The sequence below is a fragment of the Coturnix japonica genome, chromosome 7 (genome assembly GCF_001577835.2).
Source record: "Coturnix japonica isolate 7356 chromosome 7, Coturnix japonica 2.1, whole genome shotgun sequence".
Classification (NCBI taxonomy): domain Eukaryota; kingdom Metazoa; phylum Chordata; class Aves; order Galliformes; family Phasianidae; genus Coturnix; species Coturnix japonica.
In genome coordinates, this window is record NC_029522.1 from 26,491,955 (window position 1) to 26,510,845 (window position 18,891).

General features: G+C 36.3%; 1 protein-coding gene across 4 annotated transcripts in view; it reads right to left on the reverse strand.

The window, feature by feature from the left end:
* The window catches only part of COBLL1 (cordon-bleu WH2 repeat protein like 1), a 73,972-nt gene that overhangs the window by 5,664 nt on the left and 49,417 nt on the right, over nucleotides 1-18,891 (reverse strand). For all 4 annotated transcript variants that reach the window (XM_015869041.2, XM_015869043.2, XM_015869045.2 and 1 more), the window contains 6 exons: nucleotides 18,642-18,875; nucleotides 11,719-11,860; nucleotides 11,034-11,102; nucleotides 5,468-5,726; nucleotides 2,981-3,066; nucleotides 782-2,400 (listed from right to left, as the gene is read on the reverse strand). In XM_015869041.2, the coding sequence (XP_015724527.1) occupies nucleotides 782-2,400; nucleotides 2,981-3,066; nucleotides 5,468-5,726; nucleotides 11,034-11,102; nucleotides 11,719-11,860; nucleotides 18,642-18,875 (2,409 nt within the window). The remainder of the gene's footprint in view (nucleotides 1-781; nucleotides 2,401-2,980; nucleotides 3,067-5,467; nucleotides 5,727-11,033; nucleotides 11,103-11,718; nucleotides 11,861-18,641; nucleotides 18,876-18,891) is intronic.

The following is an 18,891-nucleotide window of genomic DNA, read 5'->3' on the forward strand; positions in this document are numbered from 1 at the left end:
TATAAGTATAAAAATAATAAATCAAGCACTCAAAAACCTCATGATTTTATAACTTGAAATTATATCTTAAGTAAACAGGAAAGTATTCAAGTGTTACAACTGGTTGAGATCCATAGGTTTTTTGCTTGCTTTTTTCCCCCTGACAACTTGATTGGATTTTATTCCAAAATGTCACCATCTAAATTTAGGTCCTTTGACACCAACTATTGTAGCATAACTGAGCATTGCTTGAGAACTGAAATATCTAACAAAGATCAGTTATAAAGTATTCCCAGATAAATCTTGTTATTGCCGCAACATTTATTTTACTAATGCATCTGTATGGAAATCTAAATTTGACACAAAATATTCCAGAAGCCACTCTGAAAAGTCTGTCAAAGTATTCCGAACCACAAGCAGGAAGGAGGAGAAGCATTACTGTATTTTGAACCAAAGATTAGCCTCTAACTTCCATGCCTGAAGAAAACAGTCATAATAGAAACAGAAAGTTTTGGATAGTACTGCTGCTTGTCAGAATACTGCGGATCTGTACAGAAGATGCAAGACAGCCAGCATCTACACATCACAGACATATGGATATGCCAAGCTCCCAGAACCGCTTGAAACAGCTCTCTAAATTATAATATAGTTCCATCTACACATTCACAGAGGTAGTTTACACTGTATCAATACAGAACTTTCTGATAAGCAAACAGTTCAGAAAGAAGCCAAAGTCACTGCTCTGCTGATGATGACATCACAGCAGATCAAAGATAAAAAAAATATTATTAATAAACTTTACCTTATCCATCAGACTATTTTGTGGCCCTCCGATGACACTGTGTAAGGAAGGGGTTTTCACCTGAGGCATGGAGGTAGCTGAGGAGGATTCAGCTGCAGAAGAAGCAGATGAGAGTTCAACAGGACATTCTTCTCTTGGTGCCAGGCTAGAGACTGTACGCGTTTTATTGAATGACTGTGATCTTTTGACAGCTGAGGAGACAGCAAGTGCAAAAGGGGATGGCCTCGAACTGGAGTATGGCTTTGGAACTGCAAAAGTTCTTAGAGTTCTTAGGTTCAACGGTGCTGGCTGACAGGAGGGAGAACTTGGTGGTTTATTGTTTTTAACAGGAGAAGTGGAAGATTCAGTTCTTTTCCCATCATTATCTTTGTCTTCTACTGGCAGAGAGGAGCTACTTGTAGTAAGTAATGCAGTTTCATCAGGTGATGAGATTTTTTTTTCTAACTCTGTATTTTTAACTTCACTTTGAATGGAATTAGGAGCACAGATGGTATTCCTGGCAATTGCAGATGACACATAGTGACCTGAAACTCTTCGCTGCATTTGCAGATAAAACGAACTAGGCTTAGCTGTTGTAGGACTTAGAGCATTTGACTTCTCCTGAGTCTCAGAAGAAGCATTTGTATTACTTAAGGTTAGCACTGGTGGGACAAGCTGCTTCGATGATACTGTCTCTATTTGATTGACCTCGGAGGTAACCCTGGTTCCAGATGGCACCCCATGTTCAGAAGTGCTCTGCATTCTGTGCAGCAGATCATTTTTTGCAGTGGGTATATTTTGCAAACCAGTCTGTAAGTGACCTGTACTTTTGGGAAGATGAGGAATTTCAGTTTGCATTATTAATTCTTTGGGGTCTTCATACTCCAGAGTGTTTTTGGAAGCAGATACCTCTTGAGCCTTACTATCTGAAACATCTGATTCCCAGCTCTTCATTGTTTCCAAGGATTTTGGAGGAGGCACAATTTTATAAGTAGTCATTCCAATTTTTGGTATGTAATCTCTTGTAATTTCATTAGCAGGCTTCAGTTTAGGTTTCATGTCCTGCCTATAAAGAGGGTAACCCCTTATAGGAGACCCTTCTGGAGTTTTTGCAATCGTTTCTAGTGAAGTAACATTACTGCCATTTGTACAAATATGAATTTCATCTTTCATGGGTATTGCTTTCTCATATGAAACTTCTTGCCTCTGAAGATTTTGTTCTGTTGAAGTTTCTTCATCCTTATGTATTCCTTGCATCACCCGAAGACCAGGGTTGTTTGTGTCTGTATTGTGTTGATGGACCATTCTTTTGAATGTGGATGATTCATAGTCTTGAGGAACAATCATTTCTTTCTTTTCAGTCCTTCCCAAATTGCTAACCAATGGACCTGTCTGAATTGCAACATCATGAGTTTTTACAGTGTCCAGGCTGGTTTGACTTGTTTTCTGATCTTGCTTTCCTGGAATCATTTGAGTGTAATTGCTATGACTTATGGCAATGTCATTTTTAGATGCTTGGCAGTTTGATAGTCTGTCAGCTTCAAGCTTGCTGTTTTCGCTAAAATCTTCTGCTTTAATTTTTGCTGTCTGCTTTTCTCCCGCATCTTCATTTGTTGGGAGGAGTGTTCTGCTACTGTGATCTTTCAAAAAAGAGATTCCAGAAATTAATACAAATGCCAAAAAGGTTTAACCTTCCCATTAATATCACTAAGTTCTAAACATCCAACAAATGTAATGACAAGGACTAGCTCCTCACTGTTATTATTATTTTCCTTAACACTTATTTTAAAAACTATAGTTATATTTACCTAATATTACTGAATAACTCTCTTCTTACACAGATATTCTTCATTATCAGCCTTCTGGTGTCATGCATGAATTAATAACAAGCTACTACTGAATCATTTCAGTGCTAAGAAATTTCAGTTGATTATAATAGGAACCAGTAAGGTAAACTCTGTTCAGTCTATTCAGTATTAAGTTAGAAGCAATTTTTGTTTACTTCCATCTTTGTGGCTTCTGTTCCATGCTTTTAATATCACAAGTGTTTTGTTAACTTTACAACAACAAAAATGCAACCAATTCTTGTCACCTCATCTCAAGTTGGGATACACCAAAGGCACAGAAAGTATAAAGAAAATAATCTGATAATCACAATTCAAGAGGTGACAGCATTTTAGTTGTCTTTTTTCTTCAACAAAATGAGTGGGAACTACTCACCATGATTTTTATTTTGTTCCAAAATTCTAAGCTTCCTGTCTTTCTCAAATGCATCTTGGTCACTGCTTATCTGAGTCTGTAGTTCTCTGCAAAGCACAACAGTACATTAAATATGTTGGTATCATTCATTTCAGTAAACAGAAGAAAAGATGCAAGAGAACTGGCAATGTTCTCCAAACACAGATGGAGAAATCATTCTGCCAAACACTGGAGTACTAAACAAAATACATTTTTTTTTAAATGAGAGGAAATGCTGCTATGATATTTTACCAAAATGACATTCAGCTTCACTCTTATGTACACATAACGTGATCCATTTTCCTTTTCCTCTTTTTTTTTTTTTTTTTTGTTTATTCGTGCACTCTGAACAAGCCCCATTCTTAAAACTCAAGTTTCAGTGAATCACTCAGGCAATGGCTTATCATTCCTTAACAACATTCTCAGTGTGAAGTCTTATGACATCCTCCAACATTTACAACGTCTTTGATTTTTGTCTCCAGCATAATCTGCAGGGAGCAGCATGAGACACCAGCTGCATATGAACTGCGCAGTACAGACTTTTTGAAATACTAATGAAAGATGTTCTTTCCGTTTCATGAAATATCTTGAGAACAGCAAAGATATATGCATAAAATGTGTTACTTGCATACTAAACATTTTGCAAATGCATACAGTGTTTGTCCTATGATCAGAGGGGACAAAAGAACTATATAAGTACTGAAAAAACTCTCCTCTGTTTTCAGGAAATATTAAGTATTTGACTTCAAAATTTAAGTGAAAAATGCCAACATATTTAACATTTCTCATTTAAAAAAAAAAACAAAACTATCAGAACTTCAGCCTTCTATCTCAGTGATACTTTTATTTTCCGTAGTAACTAATACTGTCACTATGAAGATTCCAATTCATTTGCCACATCCAATGTTTTAGTTATCATTAGGAATCACTGCCATGAAACGAAGCATCTGCTTTGAATCATTTTAAATAATGAATAACCCATCCTCACGTTGCCTGTACAGTCTAAGACATATGGTAAGTGTCCAACAACTGCTAAAACAGAAGCTTTCAAAATTTGCTGGAAGAATGTTAAAGCTCAGTCCTGCCCTCTGTACTCTTGCCTATATTCACTCCCTCAAACAGAGCTAAGGGACTGAATGAAAACCATTTGCAATGGGCTGAACTGTTTAAAAACAAACCAAAAAAAGAAAGAAAATGTCACAAAGTGCCAGAGTATCAGAGCCACCAGACCTATCTTAGAAAAATCTGAATCACCAGAAGATTTTCATAAACAAATGTCAGAGAAACCCTCTAGCTCTCATTCTCATCACTGCGATATTTCACGAAGGAAGGGATTTCTAAACTTTGAAATTATGGTACAGTGCATACTAGATGATACACCAGTATTACAGGCCACAAGAGGCTGTTACAAGTCAGGGGAGAGCAGTGAGGAAATATCCCCATGACTGCTGTCCAAACTGGCACGGTAACACAAGTCTGATAATTTGCAAATCTGAGAGAACTTTGCTGAGGCACCCCCACACAGTTCCTCACAGAGCAGACACACCCAAGCAACTGACACAGTACTGAGGGGCAGAACACCAAGGAATTTGCAAAGACCTTCTTTGCTCTGAATTGACAGAAAGACCCTTGAAATGCAATTCTAAGCTCTCTATATTGCCTTCAACGTTTTTAGCTACTGTAGCATTCACACATTTTGGTTTTAGTATAATAATTGAAATAACTCTTGCAATTTAAATCAGGAACATTAGCAAGTTCAGCTGCCCCACAGAGCACATAAATAGTGAATTACATTAACACAAGGGGACCTCCCAGGACAATCAACATTGACTTGAACCAGGCAGTAACTCATGTTGGGAACCTGCAAATTAGAAAGTGGTTTAATAAAAATGCTGCAGGGCAAAGTTAGAGCATCACCAAAAAAGTGTGGTTAAGGAAAACAATGTGTCAATTCTTGTTTTTCCTGGGAGCAGACGCATCAAAATAGGTCAAGACAAGTGGCTAACATACGAAGAAAAAACCAAAAATATAGAGCAAGATAACAGATGAGCAATTGATCAGCATAGCAAATATACCTGTTTTCCTCCAACTATATGAATGAGCTTTTAAACGATAACTAACTCACTTCATTCCCCTCCACCCTATTCCCTTCCCCTCCTCAGCAAAGTGTTCTAGTAATAGTGCTAGATGTTTTAGAGATGGGTTCAGCTTTTCCGGAGTCTGGATGTTTCAGTAGTAAGAAAAAATGGTCTAACCAGAATAGCCAGCAGAATATTCTGTCATTTATGTTGAAAGGCTTCATGAGTTACTGTGTCCAGATATGTGCTACAACAAAAGCTAAGCATACTGAACTCATTCCTTTCTTACAATTCTCTATTTTATGCTCCACAATGAAACAGCACCCTGCATTTTATTTGCCTCCCCCATTCCTTCTCCAGTGCTCCTTTCTTTGTCACAAAGCGTACTTACTTGCCATCTGTGCTCATATTTTCTTGTTTTTCTTCCTCGAAGCTTTGTGAGTTGTCTACAGAAACAGTGCCAGCAACAGGAACTGATGAAGCACGATCATTTCTTTCAGTTTCCAGTGGTACCTCTGTAGAGCTGAAGGCTGCAGTAACCTCCCCTGTCCTGAGAGAGGTATCTGTACTTCCACTTTCCTCTCCCTCTTGCACACTCATCTCTTCCTTTTCATCAATTTCTTCCAGGCTGTATTCTGAGGTCCTGGCACCTAAGCTCACAAAGAAAAGAAAAAAAGAAAAGGAAACACACCTTCAGCATATAGATTAAAAAGGGACTGTGAAGCCGGCCTAAGCAGTTTCATGAAGGAAAACTGAGGGTCCTCTTCATAATATAGGGAGGGATGGGAAAAAAAAGAAGAATTAGTTTCAATTTCATAGTATTTTCTATGCTTATTGTCATGCCAATGTCCATCCATTTCTGCATCTGTAACTACTGTATGATGTTTCCCTTTGCTTAATTCAAGAACTGAATTAGTATAGATAAAAATACACATAACAAATATCATGAAGGCACGCAGTTTATTTCACCTGGATTTCTAACAACCTTCATTAGCTCTCGAGTGAGGTTTAAAATAAAGGAATCGTTTATATCACAGTAAGTACATTAGAGAACTTAGTCCATGTTTTGAACATGCCTGTTCATCACTATCAAAATTCTCCCATAGTCATCCCAAGGATATCAAAACACATTTAGATGAGTCTTGTGAACTGCCCCATGCAAATAAATAAATAAATAAATATAAGAAAAAATATATGGAAAAGCATTAATCCATAAAAATAATGGAATTTTCAGCTAGACCATGATGAAAAAGGATTAGTTTCTGGTTTAGGATACACAACACAGTGCAACTGATGTTAGACTAATAAACGCAGTATTTTTCTTTCCGGAGGGACTGTCTCTGGCTTTACTTTCCTGCCAGGAATCTTCCTACACCAACATGCTGATTCACATTTATCAAGTATTAATGGGTAGACCATACAATTAACCTCTCAGCTTTGCAACTCACATTCTGCAAAACAAACAACATAACAATAATTTCATCTATATAGGGCAATATGGTGACAGGGAAAGCTACTGGAAATAACAGAAGCTCATATGATCAGTGTATTCTGATCTGAGCAGAGTATTTCTGTTAGCTTTGCATCCATCAATACAAGGTACAGGCCTTGCAGTGGGCTGAATCAGCAAGTTTCAAAGCGCAATCCAACTCTAAACAAAAAGGCTAAGACTGAAAATAAAGTACTAGCTTGAAGCAAGCAATCCTGGAAATGGGCAGAACCCAGAGCATATTTCTTTAATAAGAAACATCCTAAACAGATTTTACTGTACAAAATATTATCCTGCAGCAGACCCATTACTTCTACAGAAGTATCACTAAAGAAAGAAAATAAAAACAGAACTGTTCGTGATTCAGAGAAACTCTTCACTGAGAACAAAAGCACTTTTTGTTTCTCAGTAATTAATTTTCAGTAATAGCATTACTGAACTCATTCACAGCTGCAGAGCAACTACTAAAGTAAGAAAAATTTACTATTTAATTCTAGTTAGTTTTTCACAGTGCTCTTTTGTGATAATGCTTTGCAGCTGCAGACTAGGCACTGTCATCACTAAGTCATGGAGCTGAGCGTAGAAGTAATCTCGATCTCCAAGGAAAGAGGAGCAAGATTGCAAAACGGTGCAGGTGAACCTCCTTCCACATTACTTAAGCACATGTGCTTATATATCAAAGGGATTTGATTCCTTAGACTTCATAACCACCAAGGCCCTTTTCTCTTCCTCCCTCCCTCACCCACAAGTATTTGATCTCTAAATTGGGGTAAAATCATACAAGCAGCCAAATGTCCTGGGAGATTTCAGTGACAGCAGAATACTGGCAAACATCAAATGTGCTGAGACTAACCTACAAGACCACATCTTCCTCACAGGTGACAACTACTATGCTTGAAAATGAGTGAAAACTATTACAATTGATAAGTGGCCTTGCAGCATCTGAGAGGTTCAGGTTAGTTCCTAGATGCTCGAGCCATCAATAACCGACATGTTATTGGAACCACAGAACAAAGACTAAGACCTTCAGTCTAATACTTCATGGAATCTTGACTTTTATAATAAAGCACAGCCAGGACTTCTAACAAGACAAACAGAATAATTCTGGAGTTGCTATGGCTTTGTGCCTAGTCAATGCAGTTATCTCTGTCATTCTTGCTCTGAAGAAGCATAACAAAGGTGAAGTTTATATTTCTACACTGATGGGATGAGAACTAAGTTTGGGTGGGTAGGAGATCATACTGACTTTCATCGAAGTCCATCCCTTTGGACATGCTAGGATCACTTCCAAATCTAAACTACAAATATACAATTCCAAACAACAATAAAAACAATAAGCAAACCTACATATTTATAAAGTTCTCTCTCTACTGCATTGTCAGCAGAGTATCAGACTTACTTAGAGTTAGTTTCTACTAGCAGTTATAAGTCTGTGACTGTTACTAGCAGATCTGGGCTGCCAGTGCTGCAGCAGAATGAAGTGTTTATATACCGAATTCACTCACAACATGTAACAGCCATCCTTCACTTACATCATGCAGATGAACAGTTTGGATTTTATGTATTATTTCCAAATCCTTCATTTAGAGTTTTATATGCAGCATATCACTAAGAATTACTTATGGCAACACAGGATACACACTGCACCCTTATTGCCTATGTATTTCCCTATGTAAATACGTATATAACATAAACTGTAATTTTCTCTCGGGCAATTTATTCGCTATGAACATTAGTCACTGAGTTTTCAATAGTTCTAAAAGAACATTGTTAGAATCTACATGATGGCACCGTGAATACCTGATGACTGCTTTACCGAGTCTATAAGAATACAACAGATAACAGAATGACATTTCTGTCAGTGCCTTTTTACACTTGTAAATATCAAAGCCAGAAATCCTGACTACATCATGTAAATGCTCAGCTCTATGCTCCTTGGAAAGTTTTTTAAGAGAATCTGTAACCAAGAACATTATATCATAAGATTTGTTTAGTGGGAAATCATGTACAGCTCTTTAGCTTCTCTCTTCTTAAAAATTTCACCTTCTCCCTTAGAAAAAAAAGTGAAGTTTTGGGAAGGGGAACAAAAAACGTAACTGAGGATAAACTGTTCTTTATAATTCCAAATGTTCATATTAATTCTCTTTAAATGTTTATTCCATTAGATGTCTCCATATCACTTTTGTCAAGGTGCAGTCTGTTTTTAAATGTTGCCTGTTCTGAACTATACAGCATAATTCCAATTACTGTACACAGCGCTAGTAGCCATGCAATACTAAGACTCTAATAACCCTTACTGAACACTCATAATGCTTCATTATAGGGCAGAAGGTAACTCTACTTTCATAACTTGAATATTCTTACTTATTTGCTGAAGAAGAAATGTGTAACATAACTGCTTTGAGAACATTAGTCATAGATTATGAAAAACTCAGTGCTTCTGGAACCCTGACACTTCAAGTAGTATTAACAAAAACAAAGGAAATCACTGAATTGATGTAATGCTAAAATGAGATCCAATTTAACAATTGATTATTTTATCCTATGTTAAAAAGTGCCCAAATTTGATAAATATTTTTCAAATTAGGATTAATTCAAGAGTAGCAAGATTGATTTTACTGCAGATGAATACTGGTTCTCATAGCACGTACTAAAAGGACCCTTTATAAAGAGGCCTCTAGACAGTTTCAGAGATGCCACCAGAGAGCAGCAGTATCCCATGAGGAAAAAGCAAACAAAAAGAAATGAGGCTGTGCTATGTAACTCACCTCCGCATTAAAAATAAAAGTGCATTGCACTAAGTCTGCAAAGGACATTATAAGAATACAAGACACCACAAACCGAACTAGAGAATGAAATATGTCAGTAACTGTGGAAGTAGATCCCAAGCCTCACACAGACTGTTCTAAACCCAATAAGGATGATTATTTTTTTTTCCCCCATTTCTTTCTATATTACACAATAAATATTTAATCACAAGAAATCAAATACCTCAAACAGAGTTTACTAGGTCTATGGAAAAGTGGTGAAGCTATTGCTAAGAAGCTCAAGACTGCTTATCTGTGCAGCACCTAAGACATTACACTCAAGGGAAATGCAGAAATTCTAACTACTTATCTTAAGACAGAAACACAAGCTCAAGAAAACAACAAAAAAGCTTAATATTAAATGACAAGCTTGCTATTCATGTTAGATCCATTACATGCAAATGAATGTGGTTTTGAACACAAAACTAAGTACTAATAAATATTAAGAATGACTCACTCAATTATAATTCACCACCTTTCTTCTGCTACAACTAGGAAAAGGAATGTTCATATTTTTTATCACATTTTCAAATTCAGATTGCACAACAGAAGCTAATACTTTCTATTTATTAAGTATAAAGAGCTTTCTCGCTACTGTTTCTATTAAATATCGCAAATGGAGACCAAATTTCCTGATGACTGATCCTTCTAGTTTTTCTTTTTCCTTCACCAGAGGCCTAGGGAAGCAGGTGACATTTTTTATATTTTTTAGTCTTTTTGGGGTGCATTTATGGTTGCTGTTTTTTTGTTGTTTTTTTCCTTTTATTTTTTTTTCTCCTTAACCACCATTTTGACTGACAATTCCAATAAACTAGTTGGAAAACTGATATATTGGAGTGCTAATATAACTAGCCCAGAAACTGAGTAAATACATGAACCTCATATACTGCTCATGGAGTCCCACATGCTTAGCGTTCATGTATTACATCCTCAGTGAAACACATAGAAGAGAAATTTTTCCGGATTGCACAGACACTAATTATTCTAAGTGCTTTACTAAATTTTAGAAGACTATTCTAGATACTCTGTCTTGTATCTGAACTCTGCATACCAATAGCAGCACTTAATAGTACAAAATGAAGAACTTAAAATAAAATAGAGTTCAGCAGCTAAAGAATTGTATTTTGAATAGCTATACTTTTATATATCACATTTTTCCATAGCACCCAACAAATGAAATAGATTATAAAGAACTATGTATGCATGCAGTTGATAGTTACACTTATAACTTGTGCTTTCAAAGGCTGTTCAGATGCAAACCAAAAAGCAAGTAAAGATTTTCTCCTACCCCTAAATTATGTACGTTAAGGGCAGCAAAACAGGATTCTGGAAACAAGGCTCGGTTTCAGCTTTTGAACGTTTTGTTATGGAATATACAGAAGTCAACAAGATTCTAGCTTGTTCTTGCCTGGTCTCGTTGTGGATAAAAAGGGGATAATGTTTAGTTTCTTCAATGTGAAGCACAGAAATCAATCCAAAATTTACTGTACATCATTATTATAAAAAATACTATTCTTCTTTCAATTGAAAACTTAATGGATTTGAAACACTGAAGTTAGTATGTACTTTTCAACATATCTGTACCTACAGTACAGTGATTTATTATTATAACAGTTTATTATGACATGTACTTAACTGATATATTTGGAAAAAAAACCAACCTGTTTCAGACCGCATTTCAGCAGCTCTTCCTTCCACTTCAGTGAGGACTGATTCTCTTGACTCTGTTACTGAAAAGGTAAGACATAACAAGTCATGTAATAAGCATCGCCTCTCTATTTCTATACAGTATGTTAAATTATGATTTTACAGACTGGTGAGTACTTCAAGAAATGCACCTTCTCTTAAGTAACCAGTGCTTGTTATCACATTTCCCAGGTATTTTTAACATCAAATCTTAGGTATTTTTGAACCTCAGAGAGTTGACTTTTTGATCAAAGAAAAGAATTATAAAAGAACAAAAGCCAATAACAAATATTCTTCTTCTTGGTCCATTTCCTATTAATTAATTAAGCCCCCCTATTAATCCATCCCTGAGGCAGAGAAACTAATCTTCTCTCCCCATATGTGTATCACAAAACAATTGCTACAGTTAACCTCACAATAACTAATTGGGTGAGTGTTCCTGTGCATATTTGATACTAATCTGTATGCCCTAAAACAATGTTTTTCACACTACATCAGTCAATTTAATAAAGTAGGATTGTCACTTCCCTACAATCCAAAGATCTTCAACACTGATATATTTACTGAAAGTTCTTATCTTATCGGGTAGTATTTCTTTAATGTTTAACCAAATTGCCATGCCTTCCATTGACTCCCAATTAAAGAGCATAAAAAGATTACCAGTCCCATTACTGCTTTCACTTTGATCTTCTGGTGTTCTAGAGGGTGGTGAGGGTGCTTTGCGCTTCATCCTCCGTAGAGAGCTTACAGAAGCTGTGTCACTGAGCGGCAGAGAACCTTTTCTTACTAATCCCAAAGGGGCCTATGAAGGTAGACAGGGTGGGAGAATGATTATTAATAATGAAAGCCAGAAAAGCAGCTCTTGTAATTATTCTCCAGATGTGTTTTTAATAAATATTTGGGCACGAGTGATTGTCCACCTATTACAAAGCATATGATGTTTCTCACTTTTTTTCTTCAAATTAAAAATAAAATAATAAACTAAAAAAACACTTTCTATAGTAATGGAATATATACACAGAGGTGCAAGACCCAATAGAAAAACAGTCAGTTGTTATGTATAACATAAAAGAGAATTTTTTTCCCTTTATAACCTATTAAGGTCATTTTGCAAAACTCAAACCAATCTTTTCAAAAGTAGGTAAAGTAATTATGAAAGAATGTTTCCTTCAGCTGGACAAAACAGAAATTACACAGTGTTTCCTTCTTTGTTCCTTCAACGGCATATTTGAAGCATATTTGATTAGACTACACGTGTAACTAATAGGATTTTGTTACCCTACTTAAAATACTTGAACTTCTATAGAAATTTCCCTAATGCCATCTTTCAGAAGTTATTTTGGAAAGTACAACTGTCTCATCATAACATCTATTCAATAATTGCAATAAATCATAACAAAAATAATTATACTAACCATTTCAGCTGTAATAATCCCCTCACATTATCATAGCAGAAAACAGACTTCTTAATTTACAAGTAATCAAAAGCATTGGAAAAGAAATCAACGAAGATTATTTACAGGATACCTACTGAGAATATGTTTGTATGATGCAACAGTCCAACTGATCTTTAAATTGTTTTCTAAGTACACTCCAAATCCAAAAGACAGCAGCTGTAAATATGCCTGTCACTTTTAACAGCAGTTTGCCTCATACTGAAGAAACCTTCACAAAGGAGATTATCAAGTAGCAGAGGTGATATATGTATGCCTACAATCTTCTATTTCCCCAGATGATTCTTTCTACAAGATCACTGACAACTGAACTGTTGACCATGCCAAGATCCATAGAATAAAATATTTATTATTTATCAAGCTAACACTAGAAAATGAGCATACATCTTAAAGTAAGGAAGATCAATTAAAGATAAAAAGCTACAGCACTGGGTCCTACGTAATAAAATTATCAAGAAAATTACAAGAGAAGAGATATTGGTGCAAGCTGCCCATGAAGCAACGTTGGGCAGCTCCTGCTAGATCTCAGCACAACACCTGAATGAATGAAAACCATCCTCTGAGCTGCCCTTGGGATACTCAGTCACCTGCTGTGTTTCATTCACACTCAGCATCGCGTAATGACAAATAGATACTCCACCACAAGAAGCAGCTACATCCAAAATGTTCACATGATTTTTCTACCAATCACTCTAATGCTGAAGCATTGCACCTTTTACATCAAAGTGGGGCTTCCAGGTTGTAAGAAGAAAAAAACAAAGCAAAAGGTGAAATGTTCTTTTAAGAACAGCAGAGGATATGGGCATTGGACTCCACTCCTAATCAACTGACTAGGATTGAGTCAGTTCTTGGATTAAAACTTCACCCTTCCTGAACAGTTCTACAGGAGAGTAAATTAATGGTATTCAGCATCTGAATTTTTGCAGGATGGAATGTCAAATTTAATATTACTTCCACAACCAAGGCTTTATTATTATTAAACCATCTCCCGTCTTGCTATCAGGTTGGTTCTATTTCTCTCCTTGTGGAATCTACTCTCCAGGCAGCAGCCCCTCTGTTCTGCACCACACACTGCTGCTCTGTTCACAGGTCTGTGCCCTCAGCTGCTCTGCACAGCCTCCCTTCAGCTGACTTGGCTGGCTTGGAGCTCTGTGCTCATTCGCTCAGCCAAACAGATGTCACCAGAGTTCCACCTGCACAAGAAAGGGTGTATGTGTAGGGAGGGGAATAATGTTCTCAGTATAAGAGCACAAATGCTCCTAGAAGATTTTTATAAGCCTCTCTGCTGCCCTTTGCATTCAAAGAAATAAACGGTTTGCAAAGAGATTTCAATAAAGTACTAAATGTTCCAGTTACGGTTCAAGTGTTGAACAGATTTTCTAAGGAATTATTCAACATATGAATATTAAGAGCTTTCAAATCCTAACAAAGACTGTAATGTGAAAATAGTACTTTAAACAGATGGGAAAAAATAATGGTATTGAGATACATTTGACATAGTTTTAGAATGTACATCTGGGCATTCATTTGTCATACCAACTCCCAATGATAGCCAGTGCTTTATCAGCTGCACTCTAATTAAAGTTCATGTTTGAATCCCTGAAGTAATTAAAGGAGAAACTGGTGTGAACACTTTTGTCTTAACTTTCACAACAAGAACAAGCATGAATATGCAACATTTTAGCCTCAAATGTGTGCAGATGCATTTAGCACCAAATCCCACACCAGCCTAAGCCAACACTTACAGAGACCATTGCTTCCCATGTTCCAGCCTCTCTTGGCTATGGCAGATGTGGCACCTGACTATTCCTAACATTTTTTAAAAAAGCAATAGAATGGCAAGTAAACCTAGCTAGTTTGTAGCTGGAATAGGAGAAAAACATTACGTACTGGGGAAAGAATAGAGTGGAGCATTTTCAGTGTGTTCAAAAGCATACCATACAAAAATGGTGACTATATATGTATTTTCACATCACCAGCATCTCTTTTGTTCCAAGGGTAAGTAGGTTTAGAAGAGACCATACAAGGGAACGGGATAACAAAGTACACTGCTACAGAGAACACAAGTATTGCTATTGCATTTGCTCCTATAATGTTTAATGCACCCAATTTCCATTTATTGATTAAGCTCTCTTCAACTTAGACTAGGTACTATGCATAAACCAATACACCTCTGCCCTACTGGAAAGAACGTAAGAATGTATTAGGAAAAATTCAGCTGACAGTGCTCTGTACAAAAACTCAAATCTTACTCATCTCTCATATGATTTGTCTAAATTGTGCACATTTTGTCTAGCTCTAAAACTTGCTAGTACAAGAGGCAGATTAAAAAAAAAACAAACAAACCAAAAAAAAAAACCAAACAAACTATGGAGAAAGTGAGAGGGATGCAGTATCCTCATCAGTTCCAAATTATTTCAAAATGGTATCAGATGGCCTTCAGGCAAACTTAAGCAAAAGACCACAGGCAGCTCTGAGCACTGCCATCCCACAGTGAGCACTGGCTCTATTGAAGACCTCCTAAGGCTCACATAGTGCTTGCTGTGTCCTTGCTCTACTGAGTTTCTGATCTAACTTCTGAAGCATGGAACTCATCCCCCCTCAGCAGTCTTCCAACTTGTTCCATGACAGTGACTAATAAACCTCTTCAAGAACACTTCATGCTTTTGTTGCTTCCTAACCCCTCTATTTTCCTCCACCAACTCTTCTTTTCTAACAAGGAGACTGGAGATTTCAATTTCTTTGGGTTTTACAGTTGAGTAAAAAAAAGCAAGCTGTATCTCTACAGTTGTGATGTTCTATCCATCATTTTAAACTGTACATGGTTTGACTAAAAATATTCACCCCTATGCAAGCATAGCTTATGTATGCTTCTTTACAGTAACTGAAAACAGCATGAGGTGACAAACACTCATGAAAAAGAAATATATCACCACTTACTTTTTAAAAATAAAGCATTCCAAAGAAAAATAGCAATTTAAAAGAAACACTTTTCTTTTAAAAAAATGGCTGTTACTAGAATAATGCATCCACTTTTATGAAAACAGAAGATAGACAGACTGTGTTATATGTTTAAACTAGCTAGCTCTAAATGTACTTCTGGCAAGAGCCATCTTGCCTAAAATTAGAACCAACATGTAAGTGAGAATTTTTCCTATTTGATTTAACATTGGAATTACTGGACAAAAATACAGTACTTAAGCTGTACTGGTCATCTTCTGCATCACAAAGAATGAACAACTCACACTACCATAACTCGTAAAAGCTATAGCCTTACCTCCATATCATACTAATTTCTCACCTAAAAATAAGACAACATCTTCAAAAACTAGTTTAGTAATCATTCTGAAATTGAGGCAGAAAAAGAATCATTTTCATATCAGAGTGTAATTGTTCAAATACAGAGAAAGCAGTTTCTTTCTTAAGAGAAACAAAAAAGCAGAAGGAAGTAAACATTAAAAACTTTTTTTTTTTTTTTTAAAAATCATGAGAAACTGGACTACAATACACTGTGAATATGCAGATAAACAACAGTGAGAACACTGTTCCCTTAACGTTGGCTCGTTCCTCTGTTGCCTAATGCTACCACTTCAATGTGCTGCTATCAAGACCAGGCAAACAGTTTATCAAGACAAAACTGATATTTCACTCTGCCTTCCTGGATGTGATCCATTGTTCCACAGCTGTTATGAGGGCAATTTTGCTAGGAAAATGTTGCCCGTGCAGTCCATTCTTCATTGGCACAAACAGATGGAAGTCAGAAAGCAGTAAATCTGGACTATGTGGCAGGTACGGTAGGACAGTCTAGCCAAGAATAGCAATATGCTCCCTGGTCTTCAAACTAGTATGAGGCCTGTTATTATTTTGCAAGAGAAAGGTGGTCTTCTTCTCTGGTCTGACTCTGTTCAAGCCTTCAACTTTATTAGCATCATGATGCAGAGGTCAGAGTTAGGAGTATGTCCAAGATCCAGGAAATCCAGAAGAATCTCACCTTTCCAATCCCAAAGGACAGTGCACACCACCTTACCCACAGGAGGCTGCATCTTGAACATTTTATTCAACAGGAAATTCACACATTGTCACATTGTGGACTGCTGTTTTGACTCTGGCTCATATTGGTGTCATCACGTCTCCTCAAAGGTTAATGATGCAATCCAGGAAACTATCACATTTGGCCTCATATCGATTCAATAAGTCCTAACAGACTTGCACATGATACTCTTTCTCTTTTGGCATGAGCTTTTGTGAAACCCACCTGGTGCAGTCTTTGCAATATTCCAGCATTGCAACTGCTGTTCAATATTGCACTCAAGCTAATATTTCATTCTGTATACAGTTCCCTGGTCACAGTCCACCAATTCCCATGGATGAGCTAATCAAGATGCTCTTCATTATGCTCACATCCACTGTATGGTCGACATAAATGTACAACAAGAGACAAGAGATGCCAACGGGTGTAATTTTTTTCCCACATGAAGGAATTATATGACACTTTTGCTTCATACGCACTTCCATAACAGATGGCATTTTGCCATACTGCCCCTCTGCTGCCATTTGTTGCATAGCCACAAAACATTACAGAATACTGACAAAGATTCAGACTTTACTGCCATACCACCAACATCCACCTCTGAGATTGTTGGTCAACATAATAAAATAGGAAGCATTACTTTAGGAGCAGCCCTCATAGATGGTAAAAAGATTTTTTACATGAATTAATAAAAAGCAAAGTACACAGCAAATCTTCACACACGCTTCAGTCCCAAGCTTTGCAGTACCCAACAAAAACAGCATAACAACCAAATCAGAATTAAAGAGGAGTCATTTCAAAGGAATCTTATTCATGGGTCATTCAACTTCCGTCAAATCACTTTAGATTGATAAAAAAAAGTCAGTATGAAACAATAAATTTGTTATTTCGTTGAGAGACAGATTCAAACCTGCAGTTATACATTACTGTTAGATATAAGAGGATATTAATCGTTACACATTGATACTAATAAATTGTTTTCCAAAAAACTGAATTCAGTTAGAAGACAAACATGATGAGGTAAAAAAAAAAAAAACAAACTGAAATTACTTTTATTAGAATATAGAAAGAAACTGCTGTCTTTTAACGATAAAAGTTTTCAGCAAGATAGAATACACAAATTCAGAACTGATGTTAAACAGTGCTCTCTTGTGGCCCTGTGCATCACTGAATGATTAAATCAATGTATAAAAAAAGTCACAGCTTGAAATTTCTTTTTATTTCCTCCTAGTCTAACAAACAATAAATCCCTCAGTCTTGCATCTCATTTAGTTCTACAGTTTATCTTTCTAGCATGAAGGTAACCTCATTTATTGAAGATCATCTTTAGATTCTGGTTTTAAAGAAGAAAAGAAAAGAGAGAGAGGAAAAAAAAAGTAGGTGATTCTCCATTTAAAATGATAAGTTTAGTCTTGAGCTTTAACTGGAATTCTTAACTGGTATTAAAGGTAAGATCTTGATATTGCATAATGCCTCAGTTTTTCCCCAAATCCCATTTGGCTGAATTTGTGCAGTGCAATGAGTATATTGGTAACTAACTACACATACAACTCAATTAAATACATTCCCATTTCACTAAAAACATTTTAACTTGCTGGTAGCACAAGATTCTCAAGACTCTTTCCCAATATTTTCACCTTTTTCAAGTAGCATAACGAACAAACTACTCTTTGTTGTTGTATAACTCAAACATTAAAAATGACAGGAAAAAAAAAACATTACAGAACATGATACAATGAGAAAATGTTAACAAAAAAAAAAAAAAGAAAGAAATATCTGTGTAAACTTCATGTAAAAAAAAAAAATAATAAATTAATTATTCGTCCATAAGAGCAAGAAGGTCTTCACAGCTCATACAGCTTATATAAAAACTCTGTCTTGCTTTTTCAAAATAGATCAGCTACTTCAGATAGATGACACAAAAACTAGAAGAAGCGTCTTCCAATTTCTGTAGTTGTTTTCAAACTAAAATTTTCAAAAGCAGGTACTAGAGTTTTATTTCCAATAAATTTCAAGCATCAGCAAATATATAGCAAGATTATTGATGTTATCAGCTCTAAATTTCTTGGTTCAGGGAAAGTGAAACAAATTCAACTAACCTGATCATTCATACCAAGGCTGTTAGATTTCACGATATCAGGTTCTGTCCTGGCTTCTGCAAGTTCCTGGGGGGCACTCAGAGAATTTGGCATGGGTGGTAGAGGAGCTCTCCGTTTCTTTGGCATTTCAGATGGCAGAGTGTTAGAATCATACTGCTTGCTAACAGTGCTAGATCTTGTGGTAAATGTTGGCCTTGGCTTGCTCATTAACGGAGTTGCTGGGGCACTGGCAGTCTTGGGATTTGGGTGA